This window comes from Echeneis naucrates, chromosome 8 (assembly GCF_900963305.1).
Source record: "Echeneis naucrates chromosome 8, fEcheNa1.1, whole genome shotgun sequence".
NCBI lineage: Eukaryota > Metazoa > Chordata > Actinopteri > Carangiformes > Echeneidae > Echeneis > Echeneis naucrates.
In genome coordinates this window covers 11,997,293-12,021,424 of record NC_042518.1, presented here as the reverse complement: position 1 = coordinate 12,021,424, position 24,132 = coordinate 11,997,293, and the positions used below count along the sequence as shown (strand labels likewise).

The window sequence follows — 24,132 nt, the reverse complement described above, 5'->3', positions numbered from 1 at the left end:
GTTACCTTCATAAAGACACACACTCCCCACACAGCAGATGTCTGATAATTCCAGTCAGCCTGACTATAAAACTGTTTTTTTTTTTTGTTTGTTTTTTTTGTGATCCTAGTAGAAAACTCTGTTTTGTTTTGTTTTTTTTTCTTTTTTCAAAAATATTTTATAATTAATTGCTTAATCCATTAACCATGAATGAAGGCAGTTGTGGTGCATTCCTAAGGTGCTGCAGCAAATGCTAAAACATTTGCCCTCTTTCCTTTAAAGGTTCATTTTAACTGACATTGATCTTTTTTTTCTGCATGTTGTACATCAGCTCATGTCTCATGAGCTTATTTCTGTTAAGACTGCGCAGCAGTAGGTCTTGGAAAATGTTTAATCAACATTAATATCAACAATGAAATAAAAAAAGAACTGTGCTCTTGGACTGAACAAAGGTTCAGCTAATTTGCTGTTGCTCTACTTCTCTTTTGACGTGGTATTTGCAAATCTTTTCTCAAATGTAATTCCGCACTGTGATGTGGACGGTGGGTAAAGAAAAAGGGGGGGGAAAAAAATGAAAGAAACCATATCATTACAATTCATTTCCACATTGTTGCTTCAATGTTACTACTCCACTAGGCAGTAACCACAGGAGCACATAGGCCCACCATCCGTGATTTGTCACCAGAGAGAAACTGCAGAAAGCCGCGTGAAGTGTCTTTCCACCAGCAGGCACCTGGAAGGCTCAGGGAAGGCTCGGGGAAGATACCAACACGATGGGGAAAGAGCGGAGGAGCAGGGGGAGCAAGGGTTTAAATTGGAATGGTGTCAGCCTCTACTGCTTACACAACAAAACCTTCTCCTCCTGGTTTTACCCCCCTGTGCTACTCTGCATTTCACCCCCCGATATCTCCCTCACTCTTGTAAATATTGGTTCCCGATTGTTTTTCCAAAAGCGTGTAGGTCACAGAGGTCAAGTGCGCTGAAATGCATTTGCCAACAATCTAATTGACTTCTTTTTTTTTTTTTTACCCCCCCCCACCCCCGAGGATGCACTTCAACATGCTGACTCACTTTTTTTAACTGAAGAAATAAATTATCTGTCAATGTTAAAGTTTTTCTTTTCCATTTCACGCCTCAAGTTGTAGACAGTTAGCACTTTTTCCCCCCCGCTACTTCACACTGAAAGAAAAGGGTGGGAAAACAAATACTGTGGATGGAGGGAGGCTATAAAAGAAATATACTGTCCTCTTTCTTTTGAAGATGCCTGATTGCTGTTTATCGAGAATTCAGGTCACGAACATGATACTTCTTGTTGGAATATTTTTAGACTTTGTCTTCTACTTTGCTTGTGTGTGTGTGGTGGTGTGCTTGTTTGTGTGTTGTGCACAATCAGGATCCAGCCAATAGGCCTAGTGGAGCGCATCCAGGCCATAGCGCAGAACATGTCTGACATGGCAGTGAGGGTGGAGCAGATTCTGCAGCGCAGCATGGCCAGCAACAGAGGTATGACTTTTTAAAGCTCAGATGACCAAATATAGCTGTAGCCCTTTATATAAATCCCCTCTGCACACAAAACCCACTGGAATACACAATTTCTAGGTGTAACATGCTGTTGCCGGTTGATCATATAGAACATGGCAGACATTATTCACTGCAAATTAAGTGTCCAAATAGCAAGCTGCTTTTGTGCGTCACGGTGAGAGATCTCTTTGCCCTCACACAGTGCTGCGCCACAACTACACAGCTGCAGGTTGTTGGGAGGACAAAGATGAATTACCGCCTAGTCAATGGGATCTGCATCTGTCAGCTTTCTTTATTAGCCTTCACTCTCAATTTCTTCATTGGGCACAGAGTAGAAACTGGACAGCACAATTTAATTTATAATTTCATTCCTCATTCCTGAATCCACCATGTAGCACTGAAAGCAGTTCAACTCACTGTCTCATTAAAAATTGTGGTATAATTTGTCTGTTGTCATAATGTCTGATATCATTTAAATGAGGCTGCTCTGAACTTGGCTGGGTTTTGACAGTGGCAGGCAGTGACAGTCTTCATCACGAGAAGTCTGTCATTATCATGCTAATCAGACAGAATGGATAGCAATTATTTGTCTGTGATTGTGCTCGTCGACGCTTGGCAGGATGCAGGTGGAGAAGCTGCAACTACTCCTTTAATTAGGCTCACTGGCGCCTGACTTCGAGGGGAAGAAAGGAAGGGAAAGGGAGGAGAGGAGAGGAAAAGAAAAAAAAGACGGGAGCAGTGAGTCAGCTGAGCAGCAGAGGGATGCAGGAAAGATGGGAAGAAGAAGAAAGGGGAGTGAGAGAGAGAACGGGGTCGGGGGGTAGTTAACATTTTTATGAATCCCGCTAATGCAATCTAACTATAGTAAATCCAGCATTTAGGTTGGAGCAGAGACTTGTCCCTTCAGCAGGGGAGCTCAGGCTTACTCTCTAATTGATCTGTTCATCCCAAAGGCAGGCAAATACATCCTGTAATGCCAAATATAAACACTTAATACCTGAGGCAAGCACTTTAAAGACCAGATCAATCAATATGAACCAGCCTTGTGACCAACTGAGAAGTCCAAGGGGAGTGTTGCATCTATCTATTTATATCTATCAATTTCATGTTGTGTGGTTTTATGGTGCTAAACTAAAGCCAACAAAAAAATTGACATACTCATAGAATTTCTATATAATAGAAGTGAAGCAGTATTTATGGCACAAATACAAAGCGGTTGCTTTATTTTCCTTGACCAAAGAGGTAAAAACACAACAGATTCATAAAGGATGTGCCTTGCCAGCATGTTTTTCTCCTCTAGCTTTTTGTGTGTAACGGACTGCTGTGAAGGAAAAAAAAAAAAAAAAAAAAGAACACTTCAGTGATTTGTGCTTATTGTGCCAGTGTCTAATGTGTGTGGTCTTTTTTCAAAATGTGTGCGAGTTAAAGCTGTGATAAAGAGCCTTTATTTTTCTTTTCTGCAGGTAGGGATGGAACCATGGCACAATGTGAGATTCCTAAAGATCACCGTTATCCAGACTGTCCCAGCAAGATGGATGTAAGTCTTCGTATCTCACTTCAGTCCAACCTGGTTCACAGACAGAGCAAACGTTCCCTTGTCCTCTGTTGGAAACTCACCTTGGTGCATCATGAATTCTGAATAATAAGATTAGAGAATGTTTAAGGTTCCTTGTGGAGAACTTGGTTGTTCGAGGAAAAGAATTATACTGGGTGACAGCAAAGAAATGCAGGAGAGGATAAAATACGAATGCAATAGTTTTGAGCAGAATATACAGTTGCATTGTTTGAATGATGAATTCAAAACAGCGGCAACAACAAAATTGTATTGCAGCATGTATTGTACAATCATTAGCAGTCCAGTGGGCTTTTTTTAAATTGATTGCCAGAAGAAATGCAAGGAAAGCTAATTATTTGAAAACAAAATGAATTTTTAAAAAGTGGGCTTTTAAAAAATAGCTATGGGGAAAAAGGTGTGTAAGAGGTGTGTTTGTATACAACAGTGTTTCCCCCAGGATTGGTTTTCAGCATCAGACTAGGCTGAACTGGGTCTTCTGTGAGCCGTGGCGATATTTGTGTACTGTGCTCACATTATTAAGTTGTTGCCACTTCCAAGGTTACAGTATGTAATCACCATTACCGAAATCACAAGTTTATACCATCATGAAAACATAATGAAACGTGACGTGAATAATTCTACGTATCAAGGTGGCGTAACACAAGCTGTTTTTTTTTTTGTTTAGTTTTTTTTTTTTAGGGTTTGGGTTGAGTTTCTTGAGAAATGCATAACAACAACAAAAAAAAGAAACCAAAAATCAAAAACTGTCCAAATAGTGGCTGATGAATGATAGCATATTTAATTTGTTGCCTCATCACCAGTTAATGATCAATGTATAAATGCCACTGTCACATTTAGGATGGAAAGTTAATTTAGTTGTTAATGTTGAGAATCAATGTGCTCGCATGCATGACATGTCTTAGTATTGATTGCATCTTCAATCATATAAGAAAATGTGTCTACAATTCAACCTGTTCATGTGAACTGCCAATATTCTGTATCCTCACTGACAAAAAAACCTCACTTGAGTGTTGGAGGAGTACAAAGTGACAGGCACAGGGAGAGCAAATAGAGAGACTGGATGTTTAGATTACTGCCCCCCCCGATGCGGTGACTGTCTCTACTTTATCCATCATTTCAAATTAAAAGCCGCCTATAGGGCTGTTTAATTATGACTCCACAACATTGCAGCGGTGGCAATCATTTTGGATAATGTACTGCACAGATGTAGCATCTGTATGGAGAAATGCACATATGCATCATCTGCCTTTAGCTCACCAAAGAGTGCGTGGGATATTTTGCCTGGCATGATGTTCAGTTCTGGTCTGTGTCTAAATATCCCGTCTGTTCCTTCCACGTGGACGTGTATTCTCTCAAGAAAAAAGCAAGCAAACAAACAAACAAACAAGCAAAAAAAAAACAACAACAATCGGTTAATTTCGTTAATCTGAATCTCTAGATACAAAAGTATTTTGCCTGCATGATCACATTTTGTCAAATTAAAGAAAACATGAGAGATAGGCATGTAAACTATCTCCTGAGAATTGGCCTCACAGTTTGCCTCCTTGCCGTACAGTGGATGCGCGCTCGCTGGACCTCAGACCCCTGCTATGCTTTTTACGGTGTGGATGGCTCCGACTGCTCATTCCTCATCTACCTGAGCGAAGTTGAGTGGTTCTGCCCCCCACTGGCCTGGAGGAACCAGACTGCGACACCCACCTTAAAGCCTCCACCCAAGAGACAGGTAAGCCGGAATTTGATTTGATTCCACAGCAACACAGTTAGCTCAATAAGAACCAGGGAGCAGCAGAGCAGAGAGAAAAAAGCAGCTAAACAATTACCCACTACTGCAGAGAACCAAGTCCAATTCCTGGGAAGCAGCCAAAAAAACAGAGTTGCTACTTTTCTCTGGTGGGAAGCCAATAAGGAAATGTACTCTTGTCCTTGCACTACAGACTCTTGCTGTTTTTTGCCTGACCTTTTCAAAGTAAGGAGGAAATATATGAGAAAAGTATTAAACTTTTGAAGCTATAACCTGTGCAGGCGGGTGAAACAAAGCAGCTGAGGAGGTACACAACATTCTGCACGCTGTTGTAATGCTAATGGAGCAAATGATTTCTTAGCAGTGACAGGTGATGTTAAAAATGATGACTTGACCAAACTGGTATATAATAAAGTATATATATATATTTTTTTTTTTTAAGCAGTCCTGCTGTAGATTTAATAGCTTGACAGTGATGCTGCACAATGTTTTGAGATTATTCTCTGTATGTATTGATGATTAAGAGATTCAGTGGAACATTTGTGTTTATCGGTCAGATCTGAAAGAATTTTAGCACCTTAATGTACCATATCTCCCGCTGGGTGCTAGCTGTCACTTCCAGGTTTATTCACTGTGGTTGCTACTGCGGGCAGCACGGCGGCATAGTGGTTAACGCTGTAGCCCCACAATAAAGTCACAGCCTCGGTTCCCGGCCTCGGTTCCCGGCCTGGGGCCTTTCTGTGTCCCCCACCGTTCAAAGACATCATGTTCAGGTTAATTGGTGACTCTAAATTGTCCGTGAGTGTGAGTGGTTGTCTGTCTCTGTATGTTGGACCTGTGATGAACTGGCGACCTGTCCAGGGTGACCCCGCCCTCGCCCAGTGTCAGCTGGCATTGGCTCCAGCGCCCCCCGCGACCTGGAAACCAATAAGCAATTGAAGATGAATGAATGTTACGACTGCATTTTTTCATTTTAATTTTCAGTACAAACACAGTTGCCATTCTGTCTCCCCAGTGTAAAGTACAGCAGGCATGGCAGGCCCTGATGTAAATTCGGTCTGCACTTCTACCTCCTGCTCTCATTGCCAGCCTGTATTCAGTGAGACTAATCCCAGGGCTTCCCTTGGGCACTCTGCATTTCGCTGGGCCATACACATACGAGTTGCTCCAGAGCGCAATAATTCACCTGCTCTGTGAGACTACAGTGCAGCTCTACAAATTGATTTTGCCCTTTGTAAAAATTTAAGTTTCTTTTATAGTGACGTGTGTTTGAGTGATAGACAGTTTGTGTTTGACTGATGTTGCTTTACGTCCTACTATGCAGTTACACCACTGATCAATACTCACTACTACTGGCATTGTGCTGCGATTCAGCGATTATCCTGGGCAGAGGAGGAGATGTAAAAAGAGAACAGACTATTTATGAGGATGATCAAGGAATCCCACAGGCAACCTCTCTGAGAGGCCTTGCCTCAGGGCACCAGCAGATAACTAGATATAGCAGACTTTCTGTCCTCCGTACAGTCTACCGCTTCCAATAAAAATAGCTCCACTTGTACAAATAACCTAACAATGTCTATTTTTTGGGAGTTTTTTTTTTTTTTTTTTTTTTTTTTTGGGGGGGGGGGTCCCCCTTCTGTTAAACTCAGGTGATATATTTTAATATCAGCCGGTTCTTTAGTAGTTTCTGGTGCAGAACCTTTGCTCAAAGTCTACATAAAGAAATGAAATACCACATAAGTTCTTTGTACTTATGATCTTTTTTTATTGATTTTATTTATTTATTTTTTTTTATTGCTCCTGCCATCCAGGCTGTTTTCCAGTCTGACATTGGGACTCTACTGGACCAGGTGGGCACCGGGAAGGAATCACTGAGCTTCATGAAAAGACGCATACGCAGGCTCGCAGCACAGTGGGCCTCTGCTGCTCGACGGCTGGATGACAAGCTCCGCAACCAGTGGAGAGAGCAAAAAAGGGTGAATAGAGGGCATTTCCATTTTCCATAAACAAATATGCATCTGCATGCAGTGGGGGATGAAAGTGTACAAACAAGTCTGTTTCATGGTTTTCTTTTCAAAGTGCTCTCGAGCAAGCATAGGGGGGTCTAAGTTTCAATAGATATTCTTTCTTATTTCTTCTGTAACCCTGGAAACACAGCTCCCAATTTGATGTAAACCCATCTGTTTAGTCATTGAAGAAAAAAAAAACAGGATGTTTCAGATCAAACAGTTCTGTCAAAGCGAGACAGCCCTTTAATTGCTGCATGCTAAACTACTAAGTCACCACAACAGCTGTCACAATTTTCTGGACTAACATTTGCCTCTTGTTATCTCAGCTTGTCTGTGTGAATCACAGTGTGCTGAGTTACCGACCTGAGTAGATAATGATGAAGGGTAAGCCTTTGCAGGCCTCAGTTGGCTTTAGTCCACTTTTCCCCACTGACATTTGCGTGGACATCATCACAAACTGTTAACAGCTCGCTGCAGCAGCAGTCTGATGATATTACATTACATCGCTCTGGTGTTTATATTAATAACGTAAGGAACTGACTCGCATTTTACAAAATAATTTGTGTTGCACATCAGGAAATCCCCAATTAATGTTGAATATTTAATGTTTGCTTTATATGATGCTATATTCTCCAGATGAGCCAAAGCATAGTGCCAACCCAACTACGCTTTAATTTTATGAGTTATTTGTAGTGGCTGTTTTTGTGTGTTAAAGACAAAATGAATTGCATGGTGTTGAGGTGTTTCTCTCTTGACCCAACCTTGTGTGAAACTCTGCAAGTTTTAATTGATGCTTACAGTAATCCATCCAGTCTTTCAACTCACTTTGTTTCAGCTCCATCGAGATTAAAATATGGTTTTAGAATGAGATTATTTAAAGGGCATCATTGGCATTACCATCTATTCAATATCATCATTTATATTTATTATTCAAACCTTAACCTTAAAACCAAAAATTAACATTCAAACTGCTTTTTGAAGTTTTGAAGAAAAGCAAGCCACACAAGGCAGCTACACACATGCCCATACTGTGCCTGATTAAAAGCCACACAAAACCAAAGCGCTTTCAGTTTATTCTGTTCCCGACACAGACACAGGAGCCATGGCCTTTTAATGGTTTATATCCCAGAAGTAAATTCTCTCAGGTGACCGGGTTCTCAGAATTGCAGTGATCTGAACGTTTTAGTGATGTGTTTGGCTGTATTCTGAATGAGTTGGAGGTACTGGATGGATTTAGAAATAGGACCATCGAGAGTTTGTCTTGTGGGGGCAAAGGCATGAACATTAAGCTGATAGTTTGGGGATGCAGCTGATATGCAAATGAAAATCTAAGTCAACATCTATTATAACTGAAGTTTCGGGTAAAGCACTTGGAATCCAAGTACCTGCAACCTCTTTGCCATTGCACCACACACTATGATTTCTGTTTTCTCTCTGTTCAGGTGTAGAATGTTCCATGAATTCCAGAGACAGAAGCCCTTCAAGTAGCAAATGTGTTTGAATTCTAGATGAGTGCTACAGCTGTGTGTTAACTTATGACGGAGCCAAGTTGGTGCTCGTTCAAATTAAACAGCACAAGTCCACAAATGGATCCTGGTCAGGTCGTCAAATCTCTTTGAGCTAAAATTACCTCAAGAAGCTGTGAAAGTACTCTGTTTCAGATTAGATCTGAATCAGACTAGCTCAGCTTCACAACCTTTTAATGTTATTGAACGCTAAGGTCAGGTCAAGCATAAAAGCACAGACTTTTAGCATCAGTGCTAACCTTTAATCTTGATAAGGGCTATTACATCACTGTGATGATGCTGTGATGATGCTGGTATTTGCCGTAAATGTTGGTCCCAAGATAAGTGCAGTTGATCATAAACCTCAGCAAAGGATGGAAAAGTTTAGTTGAGATTGTTACAATAGTTAATTTCTTCTTTGTTAGTAGGGACCTATTAACAAACATTTTTAAAGAATATGGAAAACGTCCAGTGATGAATATAGGCATAGAAATATCGGCAAGGTGTTTGCAGCAGCAGTAATTTGTGGAATTAGACTAAATCAGTAAAGCAGCCTCACAAACAGGGCTGAAATCTTCGAAGCAGAACTGTCAATACAAATATTCAAGTCAACGCTTACAACTATGCTCTGATAAGACCAAGATTTAGTCAACAGATTTTTAAACATCCAGAATTTCGAAAGTACCCCTTGTGAACCGACTCACAAAGACAAAACTCGCACATCACTTCAATCAAGGGCATTCAAAGCTGGGGAAATCACCAAGTGAAATTTGCCAACAAATGAAGCATTTGAGAAGATTATAGCAAAACCAACCCCTTCATCTATCCTGCTGAGGTGTGTATGTAAAAAAAACAAACAAAAAAAAAACAAACAAACAAATAAAAAAAGAAGTTCTCAAAGGAGAGGTGAGGATCCAGAATTCATCATTAGTGGATAATTTGCTGGCCATATACTCCTTATTGGTCTGGGAATATGCAGAGAAAAACAGCATCTTCATAACCTGTGAAGAAAGTGTGGTAATAGCAGAAGGGTCATGTAGTCACAGAGGTGGCTACAGTTTATACCACTAGCTTTCTTTAATTGAATATTATAGATGCTTACATTTATATCAGGTGGTAATGAATTTACATGAGGGGCATAAAAGCGCCATGGCTGCGCACAGTTTAGTCAGGAGTCAGACTAACCTCAGATAAAGCACTGTAAGGTCCTTGGAGTTTCAATTATCATCAGGCTGCAGACCGTGTGTGCAGTTAAGCAAAGGATATTGGTTTCAAGCAATTTATAACGGCATGTTTGGATAGAGGCTTTCGAAGGCAAATTCCTTGAAAAGGTTAAAACGGTCATCATCAAATACAGTTAATATTGTATTTGCTATATGCAGACTACAGCCATGTATGGAGGAATGAAGAAAACAAAGAATGTGGCCTTCAGAATGTTATTGGAGGGCAATGCCAAGATAAACAAGCTCAGCCTTCACAGCTCAGAATGCATCATTAGTCCTGACATGAACAACCACAGTGTCTACGGTGCTTTGAAAAAGGTAGTGGTACACCATCCGTCAAATCTTGGACCTCTGCAACAGTACATATGCACCAGTTTTAGCTGACCCACCTCATTAGTCACAAGTGATGAAATGGAAATAAACAAAATAACAACTAAACTCCAATTGGCATATTTCTACTGTGTAATGTGTGCTGCCTTTGGTGTGGTTCTCTCCCCTATTTCATCTACTGGTTTGAATATAAGGGTCCTTATCTCCACCTAACATATGACAAGCTGTATGACTAACACTGCAAAATCTTGGCATTCGCACACTGACATCATCATAGCTTTGCTTTAAGTGATTCGGTATACAGCTAATTTTATTCTCACACTACGGATAGCAAAAGAGGAGTCATCCTCTCGTTTGAAAGTAGACTTTGTTAAACATGAGAAATATGTGGCCGCTAATTGTTTGTCTTTCCATCACCAATGTTTTAACGCATGCGCTTCATATTTGTGATAAGGTCTTCCACTCAGCCTGTGAATTTAGTTGCATAATGTTTTCTCCAGAGGACCCTGACAAAGCCTGACAAAAATAAAACCTTGTGTTATGAATTAGAGGAATGGGATTTGCAAGAAGTGGGCATTTAAGAGGCAGGGTCAGCTTAATTAGAGGGGCTTCCTGGGTGTACTCTGGGAAGTTGAGCTTTTGAAAGTGCAAGTATGTGTAAAACCAAATCATTGGCATCCCTCTTTAAATCATTAGCAAAACAAGGAGAAGATATTTTGACCTCATGATATTATTATTTTTTTTTTTATGCATAATAAGATAATGTGCTTCTATTTAGCATCAATTCTGAGGTCAAAGTCAACACTAAATTAGGAACGAACTGCATATTCAACACTTGTCAACTGTCAGCGCTGCACAGGAAAAATATACAGTTAATAATAATAACTTTAATGCAGAGCAACAATCTGGCACATTTCAAGTTTGGTTTGGCCCGCGGTTCGTCTAGGATCCTTTTTGGACACATTTGTATTCAGTATGCATGACTTTACAGAGCATCATGTAAATATAGCCATGTCGTTATATACGGGTCTGCTTCTCTCAGTGAAGTGGGGTCAGAGCACCTGTGAGCATTGCGCTATAAATCACATCGCAAGTGTGCAGCTTGCCGCAATCCTGTGTACTTGAAAAGCGGCTTGATTTTCTAAATCCATAAATGAAACATGAGAACCGGAAGAAATGTGTGTTGTATGTTTCTTTCTGTAAACAAGCCGGCACTTTTTTTGTTTTTTATTTCCATCCCTTTCTTTCACTGGACATTTTTATTTATTTATTTATGTATTTTTACTTGGATAAATCAAAAGCCTCTTTGTTAATAACACTGCACTCTTCCAAAATTTTGCTTTCCCTCCTTTGCTTCCCCACAGGGGAGAGGACTTTGCTTATTGTAATGGTTTGCTTGACAGTAATGGCTCCTGTGCATTAGCGAGGCCATGCGAGCTCGGCTTCATTCACAGAAAGTCTACGGGCCGTTGAGAGACAGAAGGAGATGTAGAGGATTTGTAGAGGTGACAACTGTTTTATGGAATGTCTTCAGCCAACCTGTCTATTTTTTTCACTGACCCCCATTTTACTGCTTTCAGGAAACCCATTTTCAGCCTCTGCTTTACCCTCTGGATATGGTTTTCTTAGCCCCCATCTGACGTTTGAATCATTCCTGGTGTCTCAGTCATATCCCACTGTACCTGGAAGTACAATGGTGTAAACAGGATCAAATGTGTTTATCGGAAATTAAATAAGGAGGTTAAGATGATGTGTGAATTCCAACTTAGTGATAATTAATATTCAATAATTTTTTGCAAAGTGCGGCGTGCTTCTTGCACATCTGCTCTGTAAATCACATTCTGAGCTCTCCTTTGAAAAAGTAGATGATTTTCAGTAACACTGAGAGGAAAATCTGACAGCAGCCTGCCAAACAACACAATAGCCACAGACGTAGCAACAACAACTTTGTATCATTTTTCCAGTTAAAATATAGTTTTCTGAATTCCACACATAAACAGAAATCTCGTCCTTTCTGCATCTTGGGGGGATTGAATGAGTGACCACACAAACACATGCTGGGGAAACAATTTCTACTAACATCTAATACTAGATATCTAATTAGCTACTCATATGTAGAACATTAAACATCATCTAAATGCTGCAATTGTCCCTCCTGTAATTTCGACGTTGTTGTGGGCCTTGCTCTTCCTTGCTAACATTAATACACTGCTTATGACGTACAGAGTAAGTTTGCCTACTTTCACATTCATATAAAGATGGGCATGTGCATTTTGTAGTTTGTTCGCTGATGTAACCTTTGAGGAACTGGACAGTTTATTTTAAGCGTATATTCGCATGCATACTTTTTTTTTTTTTTTTTTTTTTTTTTTTTAATGAAGAAAATGTAGAAAGAGACTAAATGTGTGAAACCACATAGGTGGCTTTGAGCCATGTTCAAATTTCAGTCTGTATTTCTGTCCTTTCTTTTTGTTGATTTGGGTTAACGAGCTGTGAAAGCTCAGACTTTGCCTGAGAGCCTTCAGCAGCACCCATCTGTGTTGCTCAGGGTGCTGCGAAAAAATTTGTCAAACAACTCAGCGGAAAAACCTGTGGCTAGCTTATATTAAATGTAATGCTCATGACATAACGTTCACATGGCCACGGTAAGTACTTTGCAAATCTTTGGATTGGTTCCAGGTTATTATAAGCCTAATTTCTTGCTTCTCCAGACTGCAGAGGGTAATGACGTTTCCAGGTAATGGTTGAATATCCCAGTCCTTCACTTTTTACCATAACAACTAGCATTTTACAAAAACACGCAAACCTGGCAGCGCATAGTTGCTGCACAAAGATTACAAGTGATTACACGGTGTTTGGTTATAATGTTAAAATTGGTAGAAATGGATAAAATCATAGTGTGTTGAGAAATGTTAATGATAAAGCCAATTAAGGAGAGCCTTAATCGGGGGGCGACTCCAACACTTATAAAAAAGTAAAAAGTACTTTCATAAAGAAGTCTGTAAGAAAATGGGCCAACTTCCGACTTGATATATTGCCTCACCAAAACATTTTCCCTCAATGTTTATGGTCTCTTCAATACATTGTGATGTTGATTTTCCAAATAATGAAAAAAAAAATAGAATATAGGAGGATATGCATTTGGGCATGACTTCATTCTTCAAACTGGGAGCTTTAAAGAGACCACCCACAGACCAGTGAGTGATATTTGGCACAAAATATGTGTAGGGGCAGCTCAGCAACACTTTGGAGACTGTGTAACCCAGAGCAGGTGTTGGGGTGTGATGGGAAATTTGTGTACATGAGATGTCATCGCTGGTGTGTCCTGCCTTGGGGAAATGGCCATATACCTACAATCTACAGCCTAAGAAAGCAAAAGTTGTCAACATGTTCCGCCTACTTGGTGTCTCTATCTTCCAACAGCCATATCACTGGAGACATAACCACCCTAAATCGTGTCAGTGTGTCAGCGTTGTTTTAACAGTGTGTTTTAGGCATTGCAGGGGGTGAGTGACTGACACGTTTTCCCCTCGGGGCGTACCATAGCTGTATGTACCCGGTGCTGCGATCATTTAGTATAACAAACCTGTTTGCTCCTATCGACTCGGCTCCTGCTGACACTGGCTCTTGTGCAGCCCTGCTGTCCCACCCACTTACAGTATGAGCTGCAGACCATTCGCTGAACAATGCCTGGGAAATGAGGGGAAGCTCAATGTAGCTGACAGCCTAATATTGTGGCAGCATGATAATGCTTTCTTTCTTTCTCCCACAACAGGCCATAATAGTTAGTATCGTGCTCTAAAAGTTTGCAATTCGTGAGTTCGTGAGGGTGCAATTTGACCCCAAATTGCACCCTCTCACTTTAATGCAGGAGTTGACCAGGGACTAGACTTCAACACAAGAGATGTACTCACCTCCCAGCTGCTGCCAATCAAACTCAGACAGGGGCAAGGTGGAATTAATGGAATTTTGACATTTCTGCCATGTTGGCTGTTGGCGCAGTGTGTTTAACATCTGATGTGGTGCTCGTGCGTGTGCACAGCGCTGCAGACTAAACGACTTTGCAGCGTCCACTTTTGAAAAATCTTTAATATTAGTAGTGTGGGAAGTGAATTGATTGCAAAGTCAATGTCCAGTGCATATAGTTTTACCATCCCAGCTACTTGTAAGTTACATTTAAATAGCTAAAATAGCTTACTTATAGCTACAACATGACTGAAAAACAAACAAACAAACAAAAAAAAAATCACCCCTGTGGAAACAAATATATCCCAGTCGGTGAAATATGGGGAAGGTTTAGATACTAACATGACTTGACATCTTTCAAAACCCTATTAACCTCTTTCTAAACCAGGTACTGTCTCTGGGATATTCATAAATTGAATTTGGAGGACAGTGGGAGTTGACGCAGAGTCTGATAACAGGTGGAGGAAATGTGGATGTGGATGTCCGGCTGTCGGTTCTCATTCATTGCGACATGCCGAAACAAAGAGGTGAACAAATGTCTGGTCAAGCAGGAGAATAAACGTATTTTAAAGGCAAAAATAAACAGGACAATTAACTGTTGCCATCTGTTATTGCATTGTGTATTTAACAGACAAGAAATTCCATCCTGCCCCATCAGCAATTACAGTGCTTGTGTATCGTTCTGCATATCAATTTACCCTGAGCGGGTTAATTTTCATTTCAACCCAATGCACAGCTGATTTCTTGGAAAATGTGTTGATGTGAATATGCTTTCACTTTTCTCCCTCGCTCTCATTAGTTTCATTCAATTATATTTCAAATTTGACTTCACTGATCCATCCTGAATATGGAATCTTTTGAAATCACTCTCTCAAATATCAATTATTTACCACGGGGAGCTAGAGATTGAATGCAAGAGTAAAAAAAAAAAATAATAATTAAAAAACATACAATTGTGGATTGATGACTGTAATAACAGTCAACAGAACAACTCTACACGTTACATTTAATTAAAAAAAAAAAGAATTGTTCTTTGGCTGGCCTCTGTTGCTGTAACTTCTCTCTTTTTCCTTCTAAATTCAGATTCTCGTCCATGTGGGATTTCTGACAGAGGAGTCCGGGGATGTCTTCAGTCCCAAGGTGCTGAAGGGGGGTCCTTTGGGTGAGATGGTGCAATGGGCTGACATCCTCACAGTCCTCCATGTGCTTGGGCACAACCTTAAGATCTCATTTTCTCTCAAGGAACTGCATGGGTAAGTCAAAGCTAGGCTTAGGCTATTCCTCTCTGATTCTGTTATTCTCTTGTATTGTTTTCAAGCTGGAGGCAGAACTGCTGCCATCAGTACAACACACAGCTCTGCGAGATGATGTTCCTCCCATCGAAATTTTATGTGAGATCCTGCAGGGCATCGATGCAGGAATCATATGTTGTTTTATGAAAATGCAGCTATAAACAAAAAAAAAAAAAACCCCAAAAGCGTATAAACCATTCTCTTTAGCCTTTTTGTGGAATTAAAATGGTCTATTGTTCTTTCTGGATGCTCTGTAAGTGATCAACAGTCCAAATGGAACGCTGTTTTTTTTTTTTTTCCCCACAAACTGCTTTCGCTCACCTTTAGCCACACACAGATAAGCTATCTCTCCTTCCTGCAGAGTGCCGTTTCAGCCTGAGGGCTTGACAGCATCTCTACAGCTGGTGCACCTCCTTGCTGCTGCAGCTCACTGACTCCGGAGTGATAACAGCCTTGTCGCTTGTCACCATGAATATAAGTCCTTATGCCAGCAGACACACACACATACACACACACACGCGCACACATACATATACACAACATGCCTTCTAGTCAGACGAGATGGGTTCATTTTAAAATATGTGTCTATTGATTGTGTCCCTGGCGAGGTGCAGTGAGAATTCAGAAGGCACGCAGGTTCAGTCATGCTTTGGACATTTTCTGGCCGCCGTGATCTTTCAGAACTGCTATGGCTCCACGCTGGCTGGTCAAGAGAAGGACTGTGTGCAAAACTAGATTTGCTAACAGTTCCTTTCCTTTCCTTTCTGCCATTGGGTGGTGTGAAGCTGGAGCAGACAGGCTGACGATAATGCGTGCTGGTTTTTGAGCACTGCATCCTTTGCTTTGGGGAAGAGGTAAGGGCATTGATGAGTTGGAGCTGCCCTTTGATCTTAAATTTCAGACTGTAAAGAAAAGCTGCTTTGATAGGAACGGGCTCGGGAGATCAGCGAGGTGGGAAAGACGGCACAGCGGGAATGCCTCTTGACCGTGCTATTATTTATCCCACTAATTGGTGTCATGTTGCATCGAATCACTTTAGCCTGCCTCCTTTGGGTGCACCATCAGAAATGTTGAGAAAACTGCAAAAGTTGTGACAGAGTCAAAGGAAGGAGGAAAAGAAAGGAACAACAGCCAAGGTTAAGACTAACAACCGATTGTTATGATACAACAGAGAGAGTCCGTTGAGATTTTATGAGTAAAGGCACATATAAGTGCTTTTAGGGTTGATGTCGGTCTCGCTTCTTGAGGAGCACATTTAAATGCCAGAGAAAATATGCAAGTAAAATAAGTAAAATGCAGCATTTAGGCTCATCCCTGTAATCTTTACTTGCAGCCACAAAAGCTGAACCCAGTGTACATATCCCATCCTTTTTAATGGCCTTCTTAAATCGGCCAGTTAATGGCAGATGCCGAACCGGCATAAATCCCTTTTCTGCGACTGTTAATGAATAGAACCAGGGAACATTTCTCTCCATCCTACTCTGACTCTCCCACATGCTATTAAATTGACAGATTGTTATGTGGGCAGTGCTCCCACAGATTCCCCCCAGGCTTGTATCTATTTACATTTCCCACTCTTCACTTTCCCACCCAGGCTTTGAAAAGGCGCTTAATATCACTGGATGGCCCGCCGTGGTTATTGTGGGGACTGGATTGTTGATGTGTTCAGTGTTCTCTCCCATAGACAGATTAGCCACACTGGGAGTTTAGTTACAGTGGGAGGCAGACCGTTGCTTTGCATCTCATAAATGACTCTAATTGGCAGCACTCATGCTCTCTGGTGGCTTCACTGAGCAGCCACTTTGGCTGGCTTCTCCCCTTCGCTGTCCCGCTTTGAAAAATCACTAACACTCACATGTTGTTTTTCCCAGGAAGATGCTGCTTTGCATTCCCTGTTTATTCACTGGATAAATATGTCTTTTCTCCTTATCCACTTCGCAGGATTCTCTCAAGGGATGCAACTGCACCTTCATTGGTAGTTGTGGTGACTCACTTCTCCTCATTCAAATTATTTATATTATATAATGAATTATTAATAATGAATTCGGTTTTTGTTCTATCAATCCTTACACCCCAAATCACCAGTGTTGCTGAAATTACGCAGTACCTGTGGTAACAATCGATGAGCTTCCAACCGAATTTTCTGTGGATAATGAGAATGAATGTGTGTTTCCATCACATGCTGTCAGCAGTTGTTTTGCACGAAGGAACCACTGGTTCCCACTCACATTTCTTCTGCGCAAAGGGAAAAAGGCATTAAAAACAGCTGGAGACCCAACCAGTTAAGAACTTCCTTCACATATCATTTGTAACAAAATTGACGGGGGGATTCAAACAGCGCATTGCTCCTAACAGATGGCATAGCAGTCCGTGTAGTCATCTGGATTGTGTCGGGGAACAGTGATACATGTCTCTTTTGACAAAGTAATATCTTTCCACACCGTATTACCCTTCATACTGCAAGACAGTTTACTATAGCAGAATCAGCTCCGTCCCCCAGCATACTGTTTCTGGCAAAGTTGTATTTTATCATTTATCTCAATCACATATCTGTTAGCACAGCTTTGGACCCAGGCTACGCTCACCTGAGCATCAGGTTGACTTCCTGGTGGTACTGCACACAAGTGACACACATTTTACCAGTTTGCACATTTCTTTTCAGTTCTGATTCAAACCAATCAAGATATCATCTTTCACACTCTTTGTATATCTTCACCGTGCACATTTCATTTCATCGTAGTCATTCTTTCCTTTGAAAGGAAACATAGTTTCTCTGCACATTCTGATCACAATCCACGAAAAGCTTTACTCATTAACTATGTCTCCAAATGCTGTTGCAGTGCTGATATGAAGGATGCACTGAGACATAAACTTGCTGCAGGGAAGTGAGTAAAAGGAAGATCCATGCAAGAGCCAGAGAAGCAGAACAGTCTCTGTCTCTCATCTTTCCTTGATTTACTGTAATTGAGGTGGAGACTGTGACATCATTTCTTTCCGTAACACCGGTACTTGTCGCACTCTGAGGGGAAGGGAGAGGAGGGTCCCACGGCAGTTTACAGCGCGGCAAAGACAGCTGTCACTTTCGCTTTGGGATCTCCCCTCATTTCCTCCCAGAGCGACGTGGGTAATTAGCCGGAGGAGCGACAAAACAGAGGAGGAAATATAAGAAGAAGGAGGGGGAGTCAGGTACATCCAGCTGAGCAGAGTAGAGTATTGTGCTTAGTGGTGATTTTCATCCGGAAATAATTGGAAGAAACCAATATTTTTGATTTACTACACTATCTCACAGAATATCTCCAGCTCCACTTAAAATGCCTCTGTCAGTCTTCCTGGTTATATCTCCTGCTGATATAATCGCACTTTCAGGCTCTCCTTCGTTTCCTCTCTCTAGTTGGAGGAACTGCTTTGTCTAGCTAGTGTTTTTGTATGAAACATTCAACGTTTAGTCATTTGCACAGGCGCCAGGTAATTTTCACCTGCCACAGCTGTGCGATTGGTTACCTCAAGAAATTATTTCATATATTGAATGGGTTTCAGATGTGTCGGTAGTCCTCAAGCCTAGCCTGCCTAATGGCAGGAGTGCAGAAGCATTCTAAAGTGCAAAATAAGACTCAAAGCAGTTTTTTTGCCGAGAAGCACCAACAAAGAGCCTTGTTATACTGCCAGTGTCAGGTTGTGTCGCTCCATAAGTGCTGATTCACTCTCACCCTGCAGCCTTCTGATTGATGAGTCTTTGTTCCTATGCTTTGAGATGAAATGCAAAAACAGCAGCACTGTTAAAAATAGTCAGTGTAGGCCAACATCAGGATTCATCTTCAGTGGCAACTAATGGACAGTAACGCTGCATTGTTTTTGTGTTGCATTTAGCTTTTGTGTGATATTTCCTGATTGTGATTACTATTCATCTAAGATCAAACTGCAGGTTTTGTTTCTGAATATGAAGACTCAGAGGTCTATTTTAACAACCCAAAGCACATTATATAAAAAGCTGGGTACAAATGCATTTAGGACAGCACGGTGGCATAGTGGTTAGCACTGTTTCCCCCCAACAAGAAGGCTGCGGGATCAGTTCCCGGCCTGGAGCTTTTTCTGTGTGGAGTTGGCATATTGCTCCGGGTGCTCTGGTTTCCTCCCACCAGGCTTCAGCACCCCCTGCGACCTGGGAACAGAAAAGGCGTTAGCTCAGCCTCGTGTGTGAGAGGAAACGTGTGTCTTCCTCGTGTGCCCACTTTTGTTGGTGTGTATTACTGTCCTGATAATCCTTTGCCTGATATTCAAAGTGAAACATTGCACCAGGGACTTAAGACAAGGTTTCTATTGATCAGTTGAGCAATGGCAATGTGCCTAATATGCAAAGATTTTGTGCTGTATGAACAACATGGGTGCTGGAAAGGAAAATGATTCCAGGTGTAAGATACAGCTATGAATGTATTTCCAGTACAAGAGGTTATTTAACCCTGTTCTTTAGGTTAAGGTACTACTGAATAACTGATGATAAGATGAGGTGACCAGGCTGAAGATAGCTGGTTTAGATGCTGGCTTGTTACTTAAACAGAGGATGCTCTCCACTTCTGGACGGAGCACCTGGCGAATTAAAGAATCAAAATTCATGCTGCATTTGTAATGTTTTCTCTCTCTGTAAATAAATATGCTCGTAATGTTTATGTTAAAACAAAGAAGAATAATTTTCCCACATATTTTGAGTCCATACATGACTGAAATCTTTAGTGCCTGCAACATTGTTTTCTAGAGTTTAAGAAAATTGGGCTTTTTGCGATGTGAGCGTGCTCTTAAAATGCCTACATGGTCGAAAGTGAAGGGAAAAATTGAATAAGCAGAAAAAGAAAAAAAAAAGCGGCTGATTTTTATACTATAGTTCCTCTTAGTAAGTCAAAAAGAAAGTTGAATATCAGATATTTCCCTAGATGGCTGTTTTATTGATGTTTCCCCAATAAACAAATATATGTGCAGATAGATTTCCAGTTTTCAGGGTTGTTTTTTTTTTTTTTTTTTTTTTTTTTTATAAAAACTTAAAATAATGAGCCCTAGTTGCTTTTCATGCATATAAAGCCATCCAACACAAAGAATGGGATGTTTATCATTTGCTGTTATAGCGACATTTTGCCATTTGGTGAAGTTGGAGACAGATGCAGCGAAACAAAGTGACACATTCGCTGTTTCTGATCATGACTGTGACAACATCTGAGTTTTTGCCTCCTCATCCCTTTTCCTGCCGTCTAAAGTGATCAATTAGCATACCAGACCCTCTGCCAGGCCGGTTTTACAGTCAGCAGCACATCAGCTCTGCTCCCTGCCCATCTCATTCTCATCACACTGTAAGCCCTTTCTCCATCCTGCCTCTCTGCGCCACGCACTAAACTCCATGCCCCCAGCCTCAGCCCCTCCACGTGTGTCTGGAAACATGGCTCACCTAATTGCTTTTCCTGTTGGATATAGTTAATGTGTCCTCATTTTAAGAAAATAATGCATTTTGCGGGTATGGAATCTCTTGCTTGTTTGTTTCCCTCATGTTTCCCTCTTTTCTCAAAAATAGTAATTGCCCCTGGTCCCACTGGCCAGCAGTAAAAGGCACAAGAAGCTACTATGTGGTGCCTTTGTGATTCTCTTTACAGTCTTTCTTTTGTAAATTACTTCTTTCACAGCTTACTGCTCCTCATTGAAGTTTGAGCAAGATTTTCCTAAGTCTGATGTTATTTAATCTTTTCCTCAGATAAAGTTTAATTAATCCTACTTAGAGTAGTTGTGTACACAGCCAAAGCCGGATAAAGCTAATGCGTACATGCCAACTATGGTGTTGTCCAAAAGCTATTAAAAACACAATTAGAAACATATGGATAGATAAGGCAACACATTCCATCATGATGATGACCTCAGCCTGCGTGATCTATCCTGAAACAACTTTCTAGCTGGGCTTTCATCACTTGAAGAGTAGCTCTGTGATGGGAAGACATCACTGAGCATACTCATGAATGGGCTGCCTCTCTCTCTGTATCTCTGGCAAGATTAAACTGCATTTGCTCTCTTCTTCATAGTAAAGCAAAATGTCACCAATATGCAATATGCAGTATGTGCAACGGCTTTTGTTTAATGTGTTTTTAATTGTTTCGAGAGGATAATGAAGTTGTGTGCCACTGATGCATGAGCTGTATTAGACTGTCTGCACAGACAGTACTTGTTGGGAGAATAAATCTGCTGTTCGTCTTGGTCTTTTCAAGGGATTTGTTGGTAGTGATAAAAAGATAAAACAATGCCAACCTTATCCTTTTAATCTTGTGCGTACATGCTTCTGCGAAAGAGATAAAGATGTGTTTTTGTTTCTTCTTGTGTATGCCTACTTTATATATGAATGTGTGCTTTTGAGCTAAAGAATGCGCGCACTCCCGTTTCCTCAGTCTTTGCTCCGTAATGCACTTTAATCCCTTTACTCTCCCCTTAAAATGTCTTCAGATTTGCATATATCCAATTAAACCTCTGAACAGCAGCACCTTCAGTTGATCGGTGTGGAGCAGAGCCACGCAGAGCTCTGCACTCTGTCACTGTAACACATCTGCTTTCACATTAATGCGTGCCAGCATTAAACCATGAGGGCCAATAAAGGCCGTAATTCAACCGTACGTATACTGGCACAGAGAAATCTCACGTAGACAGACGGATGAAAACACTTGTACATTCGTAGAATAGTGGCAACTGAAAGCGCTCATGCTTTGGAAGGAGTGCAAACAACATGAAATTAAAGAACAACATCGGGAATGTTTGACATAAAACGAAAAATAACGAAATAAAGAAATTAGGGGCACGTGGGCAAGGTTTGCGTTATTGTAGACGCTTCAGTCGTGTGTCAGCTGTACAGTACTGTTTCCTCCATGATGCATACCGCGCATATTATACAGTGAAGAGCTCTTTTTGTTTGTATAAGCACCGAAATGCCTGGGTTCGCATTTTTGACTGAGGAATCCGCAGCAGCGTAACGCACCATTGGCTCGCACACTCTAGGTCATTATCCCTTTTTTTTTTTTTTTTTTTTTTTTTTTTTTTCCCCCCCAGGAGGAACAGGCCACGATAACTGTTTCCACAAGGCTGCAATGCTGACTAAATATGTTCGCCATCCAAAGGAGTATCGATCCTCTCCTGTTTTGTGTGTGTGTGTGGTTGCTGGCTTGTGCAGGTTTTTTTCTGCCCCAGTTGTCAGAAGGTGCAGGGAGTGTAAGGTCATGGGCCAGCGACTCCTGCTGCAAAAACTTAGATATATTATATTGTTATATTGCTTAACCAGCAGTGATTGGTGACTTTCTTCAGTATTTTCTGTTCTATTTTGGTCATTATCGTCATCATTCATTTCCATTGGTCTCTTTTCTTTCTCATTCATATTTAAACAGAATTGTTCACTTTTTAAGAATGTCCTTTGATCAGCAAAGATTTTGATATTGAAAATCCAGTTCACTTTTGTTGGATTTTGCCATCTTGATTTTTTTTTTTTTGAAACCAACAGAAAAAAAAAAAATGCAAAAATAGGATCTGAGGACAAAGACGTTATTCTGGGGTTCTTGGTTTGATCAAAGAGTCGAGTAGAGATGAGTTTCACTCAAGGCCATGGTAGGTTGAATATCAGCATTAAGTATGCAGCATATATGAGTAAAGTGAAGTGCAGAGTTTGCATGTTCTCCCCCCCTGCCTGTGTTTCCACCTTGCGTGCTGATTCCCTCCTGGTGTCTGCAGTCAAAGACACGCAGGTTAATTACGGACCCAAAACAGCCTGCATGTGTGATAGACTGAGGACCTCTCCAGGAAGCACTCAACAATTTTAATGTTGCATTATCCTGGCACACAGTAAATTACATTTGAATCATCCACAGGAATGCTGAAGTTTGACAAAGCAGTACTTCCTCCTGTGATGAAAGCTGACACACTTGATTGTGTTTTTCTAAAACAAAGTGCTACCTTGATCCCGACCGAAGGCAGAGCACTCTGAAGCTGCACTCTACTTTGTCATAGCAGACAACAAATTTACATCTCCTGTCTTTCCCTTTCTTTCTTTTTTCAATCTTTGGAACAAAAGGCTCTTTTATAACTGCTCATGTCTGGTTTTATTTTTGCCTTCTGTTAGGCGGCAGACTTTCAATAGTGACCCCAATCAAGTGAGACTGATTTACTGTAGTGAATGGCAAAGCAACAAGGGCACGTTATGTTAATACAGCGCTGACTCTTATTCTCACACATTTAAATTATGCCATAAATATACAGAGAATATAACTGTCACTCCCATGTATACCTCTGTGAGCTTCTGTAGTTTAGTTTGGTTTAGTTCAGTGTAAGCCTTGTTTTAATAAATGCTCCCCTCATTCACTTGATTGTAATCCACTCATTATTATTCTCTCAAAACATCTGGTAAGAGGTAACAATCCAAGAAAAAAACTGCAAAATCTTCCCATTAATTCTAATTAGCCATCTAAGAAGAGACCTGAAAAAACACAAAGAAAGATGAGAGCTAATCATTCAGCTAACGAGCTAAATGATTAAAATGGCGAGTTGGAAGTGTTAAATAAAGCCGTTTAAATTTACAACCAATGCCTCAGCTAAAATAAAAATTTAGATTGGGAAGTGCGTGGTTGAAAGACAGACGCTGCACAAATCATGTTTGATAGCAGCCTTTTCTCAGTCAGAGATGTTTGTTTAAATGAACATGCTGCACACTTCTGCCAATATATGTTTTCATGTCTGAGTCAGAAGTCGTGCAGACAAACTGAGTGCCCCCCCCCCCAGTGAGAGACATCACTGCCTAGTAGTGTTGAATTGTGGGTTGTTCGGTTGAATGGCTCTGCTGTCGTCTCGCTGAGCGCTGAAGTGGTTCATGGTGCAGGTGGGCTTTTTCATTCTCCCTGCCTTCCTCTCTCTCTCTCTCTCTCTCTCCCAACCTGTCATTTACTTGAAAGAAAGGGAAGAATTGGTACTAGACTTCTATGAAAAGTAAA

General features: G+C 40.9%; 1 protein-coding gene across 6 annotated transcripts in view; it reads left to right on the top strand.

Annotated features, from left to right (window-relative positions):
- The window catches only part of mgat5b (alpha-1,6-mannosylglycoprotein 6-beta-N-acetylglucosaminyltransferase B), a 53,653-nt gene that overhangs the window by 15,690 nt on the left and 13,831 nt on the right, over positions 1 to 24,132 (top strand). For all 6 annotated transcript variants that reach the window (XM_029507743.1, XM_029507744.1, XM_029507742.1 and 3 more), the window contains 5 exons: positions 1,373 to 1,482; positions 2,964 to 3,037; positions 4,632 to 4,799; positions 6,629 to 6,793; positions 14,934 to 15,103. In XM_029507743.1, coding sequence (XP_029363603.1) covers positions 1,373 to 1,482; positions 2,964 to 3,037; positions 4,632 to 4,799; positions 6,629 to 6,793; positions 14,934 to 15,103 — 687 coding nt within the window. The remainder of the gene's footprint in view (positions 1 to 1,372; positions 1,483 to 2,963; positions 3,038 to 4,631; positions 4,800 to 6,628; positions 6,794 to 14,933; positions 15,104 to 24,132) is intronic.